This window comes from Arachis duranensis, chromosome 7 (assembly GCF_000817695.3).
Source record: "Arachis duranensis cultivar V14167 chromosome 7, aradu.V14167.gnm2.J7QH, whole genome shotgun sequence".
Lineage (NCBI taxonomy): Eukaryota > Viridiplantae > Streptophyta > Magnoliopsida > Fabales > Fabaceae > Arachis > Arachis duranensis.
This window is the reverse complement of record NC_029778.3, coordinates 72,399,924-72,412,936: the sequence shown is the minus strand read 5'-3', so window position 1 is coordinate 72,412,936 and position 13,013 is coordinate 72,399,924. Positions and strand designations below refer to the sequence as shown.

Below are 13,013 nucleotides of genomic sequence, written 5' to 3'. Positions count from 1 at the left end.
AAAGATGTAGCACCACATGTCTTCTCTTTTATCCATCACACTGTTCAAAAATTTGGTAATCTTATTTATCTTTTATGATGAAGATTTGATGTTATTTTCCTTTATGTATAGAATTTTAGATTCAAACTTCTTTATTCTCAATGTAACAAGGAAAAAAAATGCTATTTTTCTTTTTTGAAAGCAGTTACTTTAGCTATTTATTTGATCCATATATCGAATTAATTTTTTATTTAAATAAAAGAAATATATGATTTTTCAATTCAAACAAAAATGGAAAAAGTTACCTATTTATGTTTCGTGATTGATATTGGTGTATTATGGAGCACAAATATGTGAACCCCCCCTCCCCTCTCTTTTTCTAAATTGTATACATTTGGTAAATCATATATTCAATTTATTTAAATAAAAAAACACCTATTAGGCAGTTGTATAACACAGATCATCAAACATGTCCATGTATGTGTAGGTAAGAATTCTTTTGTCTGGGAAGGTACAACACCAAAGGTCATAATCACAAATCCTGATCAAATCAAAGAAGTCTTTAACAAGATCAATGATTTTGAGAAACCCATGTTGAACCCTCTTGTCAAGTTATTGGGCAACGGACTCGCAAACTATGACGGTGAGAAATGGCAAAAACATCGAAAGATTATCAACCCCGCTTTCCATTTTGAAAAATTAAAGGTAATATATATTTTTTTAAAAAGGATGATTTATACTCTATTTGATTACTAGATATAGAAGAATTCATTAATATTTCGAGTCTTAAAACTATTTACTTTATTTAATATTAAGAATATGTTTTAGAAGTAGAAGGTTTGTTAAGTGATGAAATTAATATTTAAATTTGTCTAAGTTACACTCTTACTTCAATCTAGTTCTCAAAGTTTTGGTTGAATCAATTTAGTCTTTTAATTTGGCATTTGTGACTTATATTAGTGTGTGATATTATTTTTATCACAGAATCATTAGTAGCATTTTGAAATGGACTATAAGTTATCATATTAAACTCTCAAACGGGTATTTGATTGGCAATTGAAATTTACTTTAATGTTTTTTTTCGGATTCTTTAAAATCTTAATATTAATTTTAATTAAAAATTTTAAAGGCTTTTTAGAAAATAAATTGAAGTAAAAACTTTTAATTATTACATTAGATAGTTATTACGAAGTTTACTGTATTAGTCTAACCTATATCCCAATACGCCATTATTAGTGATTTTGTGGCAGAAACCAAGGACTAACATGAGTTATGGATATTAAATTGGGGGATCAAATTGAGAATATTGAAATGAGAAGTGTTAGAGCCAGTAACTTTTGTGTTTTGTAACCATTAATTGACTATTAATAATGTTTTTAATGGTGTGAGATTAAATCTAATGGTGTGAGATTATTTAATTTTCTTTTGATGGTTAAATACTAGCCAAATTTTAAAAAAATTGCTCACTCCCTGAGACTTTCCCTAATTAAAAATCAAATTGAGGCTCAACTTTAAGAATGAAGTTGAGTATTAACTCGTTAAGTGATACTCAGCATTACTATTTTAATTTTTTTTTCATTTATACTTACACTTCACGTTTGTTGTAATGATTACAAAGTAATTATGCTAAAATTATCATGTATTACTTCATAGTCCATATATATTTGATTATTCTTCTTTTCACCCAATCATGTCTATAGGTAATGTCATCAACCATATTCGAATCCTGTGATGAAATGGTTAGAAAATGGGATGCGATGCTATCTTCCGAAGAAAAATGTGAAATCGACGTATGGCCATTTCTTCAAAATTTGACTTGCGATGTTATTTCCAAGACAGCATTTGGAAGCAGCTATGAAGAAGGAAAACGAATATTCGATCTTTTAAGAGAACAAACTGGACTTATTATGAAATTACGAAATGTCTATATTCCGGGATGGTGGTAAGACTATTAATATAATAATAGTTATAAAAATTATCCATCTTTTTTCTTTCTTTGGTGAATATATATGTAAGAGCCAAACTTACATATACGCCTTGAAAATTAATAGTGATTTCACACATTATTACTAGGGGTACCCCATCAATGTATACAAATTGATTTGGGAGGATAAACTAAAGTATGATATAGTACACAAATTAGAATTTAAGTGAGGAATATGTGTAATAATAATGCGGATTCTGAATTGATATCCACATGTAATTAGGTAATTGACTGACAAGAATATAATATGTATTTAATTCTTAGGTTGATACCAACAGCTACGCACAAGAGGATGAAAGAAATTGAAAAAGATAAAAAAGCTTCGCTCGAGTTTATCATCAACAAAAGAGAGAAAGCAATGAAGGTAGGGAAAGTCATGAACAAAGACTTATTAGGCATACTTTTGGAATCAAATCATAGAGAAATACAAGAACATGGAAACAACAAAGCTGCGGGAATGACAAGCCAAGAAGTAATAGAGGAGTGCAATGCATTCTACCTTGCTGGCCAAGAAACCACATCAGTTCTTCTAGTTTGGACAATGGTACTATTGGGTAGGTATCCTGATTGGCAAGCACGTGCTAGAGAGGAAGTTTTGCAAGTTTTTGGCGATCAAACTCCGGATAGTGAAGGGTTAAATCGCCTTAAAATTGTAAGTATGACTTGATTTAAACCTAAAACCTTCAAGTCGATCGGTTCCCTATTTTTTTTCTTACTCAGCATTGCAAGCCCTTTAATAGTTTAATTAGGGGACGTCTATGGTGACCATAATAAAGTAGTGACTAAGGTGGCCAAGGATGAATATCCAATTAAAAGGTTATGCGTGGCAGATTTGAAAAGAAAAGACCAGAGTAGTTAACATGGTCAATAATAGTGAAATTCTTAATAAATTATATATTTTATTTATAAAAAAATCAATCAATAATCTAAATATAGTAAAAAATAATTAATTATTAAATTATGAATATAAAAATTTAAATATATAAAATATTTAATTGTATAGTCTATTGAGTTTTTTTAGTTTTATTAAATTTGTAATTAGATTTTTATATTATTTTTTTAATTAAATTTTTATACTATTTTTAATTTTGTAATTAGGTCATTTTCGCGTTAAAATATTAAAATTAATGAAATAATTTTTTTTTGGAAAAAATGTGGTCAAAGATATACTATGGGTATCTTAGTTTGTGAAAAAATATTCTGTTAACTCTGATATTTTTTACATTGGCAATGACCTAATTGCAAAATTAAAAGCAATGTAAAAACTTAATTGAAAAAAAATATAAAGATTTAATTATAAATTTGATAAAATTATAGAAATTAATAGAGTAATTAAACTTATGTAAAAATGATGAGTGAAAAGAATGATAATGGTCACATTTTTGTGCAAGTATTTGAATTATTTTTGTGGTATACATCTATTTAAAAAATAATTAATCAAAAAATTAAATTAAAAAAATAAAATATACTCAATTATAAATTTTAATTATAAAAAACTAATTAAGAAATATAGCTAATATATAATAGAAACCAAATTATCAATATAAATATTTGAATAGAAAAAAATAAACTTAAAACTTTATAATATGACAAATTTTGATTTCAAGTTTTCAGCTCCTTTTTATATTATCCATTTAAAGAAAGAATCAATAATTATTAATAGATATATAATAAAAAATAAAAAATTAAAATATAATGCAATTAAATGAGATTTTACTCAATTGGTTGATTTGGAATTCAATTACAAAAATTTAAAAATAACAAAAAATAATATTTTTTATAAACTTTAAATTAGTGTCGTAGTTTCTTATTTTTTATTTTTTTTTTACTTGGTTTCTCATTTTTATTAACTACACTGTTTTTTGTTTATTCCTTTTTCTTTCTTTTTTGTTTATTTCTTTTTTTTCCCGGTGTTTTTATAATTTTTTTTTCTTATAATTTAGCTTTTCCCATTTTTTGTCTACATCGTCGAAGGTTCACAAAATTTTTTTTTGGAAATTTGTGAAAATTATGACTTGCTTGCTTTAATGTAATTCACAAAAGTATATTTTTAAAATGATTCTCATTATAATCAACCATTTCACATGTCAATTTCTTATTTATGAGTCAATCTTTTAGCCACTACTACCTTGGTCACGAGAGAACTCCGCTTTAATTAATACACTTTTTCTTTCACAGATGACAATGATTTTATACGAGGTTCTAAGGTTATACCCTCCAATTGTTTACTTCAATCGTGCTGTCTACAAAGATGTGAAACTTGGTGACCTTTCCCTTCCAGCAGGAACACAAGTTTCCTTGCCAATACTCTTGATTCATCATGATCGCGATATTTGGGGCGATGATGCAACAGAGTTCAAACCAGAAAGATTCTCTGAAGGAGTTGCAAAGGCAACAAAAGGCCAAGTTTCATTCTTTCCATTTGGATGGGGACCTAGAGTATGCATTGGGCAAAATTTTGCTTTATTGGAAGCAAAGATGGCTTTGTCATTGCTCTTACAACGTTTCTCATTTGAGCTCTCCCCATCTTATGCACATGCTCCAACTACTGTACTCAGTCTCAATCCAAAGCATGGGGCTCATGTTATCTTACATAAATTGTAGCTTTATCGTTTTTATTCTTTTCCACAAGTATCTAGACTCTCGTATTAAGAATCGACTAATTAGGCATGAGAAGTAATTTTCCTACCATGACCAATCTGATGTGTTGGTCGTACTGTTACATAAATTCATCAATTAGGTGGCGTACCGCATATTAATTTGCATGATGGCGTACCAGTTTGTCTTTGTATTAAAATATCATATGCATATTTTTCACATAAAATATTTTAGGTACAGCGTATCGCCTACTTGTTATCTATTGAAATGTATTGCGTTCTATGTATTTGTTGTAGTACATTTAGGAGAAGTTGTATGTTATTTGTTTTTTCTTTGCATGTTTTTCCTTTTATGTGTGTCTAATGTTTGAAGTCCTTATTAAACAGGCCTATAAGAGATTAAGAGAGTTTTAGGGAATCTCACTAATTAAGATAAATCTGAAGTCAAATAGCCACTCGGCTTTTAACTAGTTCTATAATGACGAAGGAATAAGAATATAATAATGAATTATTACCTAAATTATTTTGAAAAAATATAGAGTACTAATAAATTATCTGTCAACTTATTGTCAACAATAATTAATATCAAAGACACTTTTACTAGAAAGAAACATGTATAAGGAGACATATTTAAGAGACACACTCACAAAAAAGATATTTTTATTAGACACATTGGTACACGGAATTGTGATCACACTTTTCACAACTCCGGTACAACTAACCAGCAAGTGTACTGGGTCGTCCAAGTAATAAAATCTTACGCTAGTAAGGGTCGATCCCACGGAGATTGCCGGTTTGAAGCAAGCTATGGTCATCCTATAAATCTTAGTCAGGCGGATTCAATTGGTTATGAGTTTTGATAATTGAAAGATAAATAAAACGTAAATTAAAATAAAGATACTTATGTAATTTATTGGTAGAAATTTCAGATAAGCGTTTGGAGATGCTTTGTTACTTCTGAACCTCTGCTTTCCTATTGTCTTCATCCAATCATGCGTGCTCCCTTCCATGGCAAGCTGTATTTTGGTGGATCACCGTTGTCAATGGCTACCATCCGTCCTCTCAGTGAAAATGGTCCAGGTACAATTTCTGTACAGCTAATCAATTGTCGGATCTCTCGTCTCGGATGAAAAATACCAGGCACAGCTACCGCACGGTTAATCATCTGTCGGTTCTTATTTGTGTCGGAATAGGATCTCTCTATCCTTTTTCACATTATCACTGCGTCCAACATTCGTGAGTTTGAAGCTCGTCATAGTCATCCCGTCCCATATCCTACTCGGAATACCACAGACAAGGTTTAGACTTTCCGGATATCGAGAATTCTGCTAATTGGTTCTAGCCTCTACAACAAAGATTCTAATCTCACGGATTCGAATGCTCTGTTGTAAGGAGAGGCAAGTCAAATATGTGGATCAGAGACCCAAGAGACTATACTCCGGCTGTCGTCCAATGACTACGTTGAACATCATGTAAACCACTTGTGGTTGTCAAGCACGCGGATATTGGCTAAGCGAGTAACGAAGATAGTGGGTGATTATCACGGGTCACCCCTTCATTCTGACTTAACTGAATTAAGTATGAGAGTATATCTTGGAGAAGAAGTAAGCGTGAATTGAAAGAGAAACAATAGTACTTGCATTAATTCACGAAGAACAGCAGAGCTTCGCACCTTAATCTATGAGGTGTAAAAACTCCACCATTGAAAAATAAATAAGAGAAAAAGGTCTAGGCATGGCCGAATGCCCAGCCTCCCAAATGTGGAAAATGGCATCCGATCCCTAATACAATAGTAAAAAGTGCTATTATACTAAACTAGTTATTAAGGATTACAGAAAATAAGTAACTAGGTGCAAATAGTGTAGAAATCTACTTCTGGGGCCCACTTGGTGTGTGCTTGGGCCGAGCATTGAGCTTTACACGTACATAGGCCTTTTCTAGAGTTAAACGCTAGCTTGGATGCCAGTTTGGGCGTTTAACTCCAGTTCTGGTGCCAGTTCCGGTGTTTTACACCAGAAAAGGGTCTCTGGTTGGCGTTTGAACGCCAGTTTGGGCCATCAAATCTCGGGCAAAGTATGAACTATTATACATTTCTAGAAAGCCCAAGATGTTAGATTTCCAGTCCAATTAAGAATGTGCCAATTGGACTTCTATAGCTCCAGAAAAACGCATTTGAGTGCAGGGAGCTCAGAATCCAACAGCATCTGTAGTCCTTTCTCAGCCTCTGAGTCAGATTTTTGCTCAGGTCCCTCAACTTCAGCCAGAAAATACCTAAAATTACAGAAAAATACACACACTCATAGTAAAGTCCAGAAATGTGATTTTTGCATAAAAACTAATAAAAATATAATAAAAAGTAACTAAAATATACTCAAAGCTACCTAAAAATAATGCCAAAAAGCGTATAAATTATCCGCTCATCACAACACCAAACTTAAATTATTGCTTGTCCCCAAGCAACAAAAAACAAAATAAGATAAAAAAAAGAGAAAATACAATAAATTTCAAAAATATCAATGAAGATTAGTTTTAATTAGATGAGCGGGACTAGTAGCTTTTTGCCTCTGAATAGTTTTGGCATCTCTCTATCTATTGGAGTTCAGAATTGTTGGCCTTTTTAGGAACTCAGAAATACAGATAATGTTATTGATTTTCCTAGTTAAGTTCTTTTTTATTCTTGAACACAGCTACTTTATGAGTCTTGGTCGTGACCCTTAGCATTTTGTTTTCCAGTATTACCACCGGATACATAAATGTCATGGACACATAACTGGGTGAACCTTTTCAGATTGTGACTCACCTTTGCTAGAGTCCCCAGTTAGAGGTGCCCAGAGTTCTTAAGCACACTCTTTTGCTTGGGATCGCGACTTTTACCACTCAGTCTCAAGCTTTTCGCTTGGACCTTCATGACACAAGCACATGGTTAGGGACAGCTTGATTTAGCCGTTTAGGCAATGATTTTATTCCTTTTGGGCCCTCCTATCCACTGATGCTCAAAGCCTGGGATCCTCTTTACCCTTGCCTTTTAGTTTAAAGAGTTACTGGCTTTTTCTGCTTGCTCTTTCTTTTTTTCTTTTTTTTTTCGCAAGCTTTTGCTTTTCACTGCTTTTTCTTGCTTCAAAAATCAGTTTTATGATTTTTCAGATCACCAATAACGTGTATCCTTTTTCATTATTCTTTCAAGAGTCAACTTTTCTTAATTCCAATTTCAAACATGCACTGTTGAAGCATACATTCAGAAAGCAAGAAGTATGTCCACCACATCAAAATAATTAAACTAATTTCAAGATAAATTTCGAAATTCATGCACTTCTTGTTCTTTTGCTAATAAAAACATTTTTCATTTAAGAAAGGTGTGAGATTCATGGAATCATTCATAGTTTTAAGACATACACACTAGACACTAATGATCATGTAATAAAGACAAAAACACAGACAAAATATAAAACATAGGAAATGAAAAATAGAAAAACAAATAATAAGGAAATTAAAGAACGGGTCCACCTTAGTGACGGCGGCTAGTTCTTCCTCTTGAAGATCCTATGGAGTGATTTAGCTCCTCAATATCTCTTCCTTGCTTTTGTTGGTCCTCCCTCATGGGTCTTTTGTCCTCTCTGATGAAGGAGACCTCAGGGATCACCCTTTTCTTGGCCACAATTTCATAGAAGTGGTCTTGATGGACCTTTGAGATGAATCTCTCCATCTCCCATGACTCGGAGGTGGAAGCAACTGCCTTCCCTTTCCTCTTTCTAGAGGTTTCTCCTGCCTCAGGTGCCATTAATGGTTATGGAAAAACAAAAAGCAAAGCTTTTTCCCACATCAAACTTAAAAGGTTTGCTCGTCCTCGAGAAAAAGAAGAAAGAAAGGAGGAGAAGAAGAAGAAATTGAGGAGATAGAGGGGTGTTTTGAATTCGGCCAGAGGGGGTTTAAGTGTTTATGATGTGTGAAATTAAAGGTGGTAAGGAGGGGTATTTATGATGGGTTTTTGAGGAATAGTGGATGGATGTGAGTGGTGAAGAGATTATGGGGAAGATGGTAGGACTTGATAGGTGAATGGTGTTTGGGGAAGAGTGTTATGGAAAGGTGTGAATAGGGGAGAGAGTGAGTTAGGGTAGGTGGGGATCCTGTGGGATCCACAGATCCTGAGGTGTCAAGGAATTATGGTCCCTGCACCTTTCTGGCATTTAAACGCCCCTGGACAGCCCTTTCTGGCGTTTAAACGCCAGTCTGCTGCCTGATGCGTGAGCATCTTTCCTATCTTTTCCTATTGAATTTGAATCTAATTTGTTGAGTTTAATTAAGAATTAATTATATTTTAGCCACTATGGATGCTACTTTGAGTTTTGTGCAATTTTATTTATTTTAGGTAGCATTCGGATGGATTTGATGAAGTTTCTGCAGAGAAAGAGAAGAAACCAAGGAGATGGCAGCGAGGAACGACGCGCACGCGTGCCTAACGCGTGCGCGTGATCTGGAAGTATCCATGGCGACGCGTACGTGTGACTGACGCGTACGCGTGATGTGAAGATTTACTCAGCGACGTGTTTGCGTGACCGACGCGTCCGCGTGACTCGCAAAAAAGACCATCGACGCGTCTGCGTGACTGACGCGTACGCGTGACATGCGTCACATGCAGAAAATGCAGAAAACGCTTGGGGCGATTTCTGGGCTGCTTTTGACCCAGTTTTCAGCGCAAAAAGCACAAATCAAAGGCTGCAGAGTGAAGGAATCAAGTGGTCTCCATCCATCAATTGAAGACTTGCGGATTACTATAATTAATTCTGATTTAAATTCAAATTTGATTTTAAATTAGGAAAAGATATTATTTTAGTTTTAGATAATAGATTTTAAATTAATTAGGATTAGTTATAAAAAGGGGATTCTATTAGTTAATTATTCATTCGGGGATTGGATCCCATCATTGGGGATTAGACATTTTACCTGAATCCTTATTTTCCATGAGCAACTAAACCTCCACTGTTAAGGTTAGGAGCTCTGTCTATTGTATGGATTGATTCATTTGATTTTTCTAATTTGATTCATGTTTTGATTTATATTTCAATAATTGTTTTTGTACTTTATTCTATGAACTTGGGTGGAACGGAAGTATGACCCATGTTCTAATTGAGTTCTTGTAAAACTTGGAAAAGCTCTTTTCTTGAACAACAGCTTGAAAACATATTATCCTGGATTTTTAATTGTTTGTATTTAATGGGATACGTGACATATAATCCCCTTATCTTTGAATAATTAGGATTCTTGTGGCATATAAACTAGAAATTGATTATCACCTTCTAATTGGAATTAATTGACCAAGGAATTGGCAGTTAATGAATTTTAGAGGAGACTAGGAAGGTCTAAGGAATTAGGGTCTAGTCACAAATAGTTTGCCATGAATTAAATCTTGCATGATTAAAATAGTTAGTAAGAAAAGTCAATCCAGAAAATAGATAACTCTGAAAACTTAACTGTTTTCTCTATATTTTATTCCTCACCTATTCACCTGTGTGTTTTCAAACTCTTAATTTACTATTTAATGCTCTTTGAACACCCAAACACTATTTTCTGTTTGCCTAACTAAGCCAATCACTCAATCATTGTTGCTTAGTCCATCAATCCTCGTGGGATTGACCCTTACTCACGTAAGGTATTACTTGGTACGACCCGGTGCACTTGCCGGTTAGTAGTGTGGGTTGTAAATTCCGCACCACTGCCTTTCCTTGGGTTAAACGCCAAGCTAATGCCCTTGTCTGGCATTTAACGCCAGCTTGTCTACCAATTCTGGCGTTTAACGCCCAGAATGCTGCTAGACTGGGCGTTAAACGCCCATTCTGCTATCCTTACTAGTGTTTAACGCCAGCCAGACATCTTTTTCTGGCGTTAAACACCAGTCTGTCTGCCAATTCCGGCGTTTAACACCCAGAATGCTGCCAAACTGGGCGTTAAACGCCCATTCTGCTATCCTTACTGGCGTTTGAACGCCAGTAAGCCTGTCCTCCAGTGTGTGCTATTTTTGATGCTATTTTTAATTCCTCTGCAGTTGTTTTTGTGACTCCACATGATCATCAACCTAAAGAAAACATAGACTAACAATGGAAAATGAAATAAAAAAGTAATTAACATAGATAAATAAGATTGGGTTGCCTCTCAATAAGCGCTTCTTTAATGTCGATAGTTTGATAGTAAGCTCTTACAGAGCTTCACAGATACTTAGAGCATGATTATGGCCTCCCAACACCAACTTAGAGTTTGAATGGGGGGGCTCTGCTTGACTCTGTATGGAGAGAATTGGATGAAGCTTTTCATGCTTCTTTTCCATGTTTACAGAAGAAGATTCTTGAGCCTTAAACACAAGGTAGTCCTCATTCAATTGAAGGACTAACTCTCCTCTGTCCACATCAATCACAGCCCTTGCTGTGGCTAGGAAGGGTCTTTCAAGGATGATGGATTCATCCTCATCCTTTCCAGTGTCTAGGATTATGAAGTCAGCAAGGATGTAAAGGCCTTCAACCTTCACTATGACATCCTCTACAAGTCCATAAGCCTGTTTCATTGATTTGTCTGCCATCTCTAGTGAGATTCTTGCAGCTTGTACCTCAAAGATTCTTAGTTTCTCTATTACAGAGAGTGGCATGAGGTTTATACCTAACCCCAGGTCACACAGAGCCTCATTGATGAGCAATGGAGGTTCATCCTCCCAAGTCTCATTACCAAATAACTTGGCATTCAGCTTCATGATTGCTCCTAGATACCGAGCAACTTGCTCTTCAGTAATATCTTCATCCTCTTCAGAGGAAGAATACTCATCAGAGCTCATGAATGGCAACAGTAAGTTCAGTGGAATCTCTATGGTCTCTGTATGAGCATCAGATTCCTTTGGTTCCTCATTAGGAAATTTCTTAGTGATCAATTGATGTCTATTGAGGTCTTCCTCACTAGAAATCACTGCCTCTTCCTCCTCTATAGGTTCGACCACTTTAGATATATTGATAGCCTTGCACTCTCTCTTTAGATTCTCTTCTGTATTGCTTGGGAGAGTACTATGAGGGATTTTAGTAACTCTTTTACTCATCTGACCCACTTGTGCCACCAAATTTCTGATGGAGGACCTTGTTTCAGTCATGAAACTGAGAGTGGTCTTAGATAGATCAGAGACTATGGTTGCTAAGTCAGAGAGGCTCTGCTCAGAATTCTCTGTCTGTTGCTGAGAAGATGATGGAAAAGGCTTGCTATTGCCAAACCTATTTCTCCCACCATTATTATTATTGAAGCTTTGTTGAGGCTTCTGTTGATCCTTCCATGATAAATTTGGATGATTTCTCCATGAAGGATTGTAGATGTTTCCATAGGATTCTCCCATGTAATTCACCTCTTCCATTGCAGGATTTTCAGGGTCATAAGCTTCTCCTTCAGAGGAGGCTTCTTTAGTACTGCCAGATGTAGCTTGTAATTCAGTTAGATTTTGAGAAATCATATTGACTTGCTGAGTTAGTATTTTGTTCTGAGCCAATATGGCATTCAAAGTATCAATCTCAAGAACTCCTTTCTTCTGAGTCATCCCATTATTCATAGGATTTCTTTCAGAAGTGTACATGAACTGGTTATTTACAACCATTTCAATGAGTTCCTGGGCTTCTGCAGGGGTTTTCTTCAGATGAAGAGATCCACCAGCAGAGTGGTCCAATGACATCTTGGACAATTTAGACAGACCATCATAGAATATACATAAGATGCTCCATTATGAAAGCATGTCAGAAGAACACCTTCTGATCAATTGCTTGCATCTTTCCCAAACTTCATAGAGGGATTCACCTTCCTTCTATCTGAAGGTTTGGACTTCCACTCTAAACTTGGTCATCTTTTGAGGTGGAAAGAATTTGGCCAATAAAGTATTGACCAACTTTTCCCAAGAGTTCAGGCTTTTCCTAGGTTGTGAGTCCAACATATCCTAGCTCTGTCTCTTACAGCAAAGGGGAAAAGCATAAGTCTATAGACCTCAAGATCAACCCCATTGGTCTTAACAGTGTCACAGATTTGTAAGAATTCAACTAAGAACTGATGAGGATCTTCCAATGAAAGTCTATGAAACTTGCAATTCTGCTGCATTAGAGAAACTAATTGAGGCTTAAGCTCAAAGTTATTTGCTCCAATTGCAGGAATTGATATGCTTCTTCCATAAAAGTTGGAAGTTGGTGCAGTAAAGTCACCAAGCATCTTCCTTGCATCTCCACCATTGTTCTCAGGTTCGGCTGCCATGTCTGCTTCTTTTTCGAAATTTGCTGTAAGGTCTTCTCTGGAGTGTTGTGCTTTAGCTTCTCTTACCTTCCTCTTCAGAGTCCTTTCAGGTTCAGGATCAGCTTTAACAAGAATGTCTTTATCCCTGTTCCTGCTCATATGAAAAAGAAAAGAACAAAGAGAGTAGTGGAATCCTCTTTGTCACAGTATAGAGATTC

The 13,013-nt window shown here is 34.8% G+C and overlaps 1 protein-coding gene across 1 annotated transcript; it reads left to right on the top strand.

Annotated features, from left to right (window-relative positions):
• Positions 1-4,818, top strand: LOC107459880 (11-oxo-beta-amyrin 30-oxidase; the record flags this gene model as incomplete). Its single annotated transcript, XM_016078181.3, is given in 5 exon segments — positions 1-55; positions 467-684; positions 1,680-1,921; positions 2,228-2,615; positions 4,142-4,818. Coding segments are annotated over 5 exon segments (1,329 nt in total), but the record flags the coding sequence as incomplete, so codon positions are not given.
• Between the last annotated feature and the right edge of the window lie 8,195 nt (positions 4,819-13,013).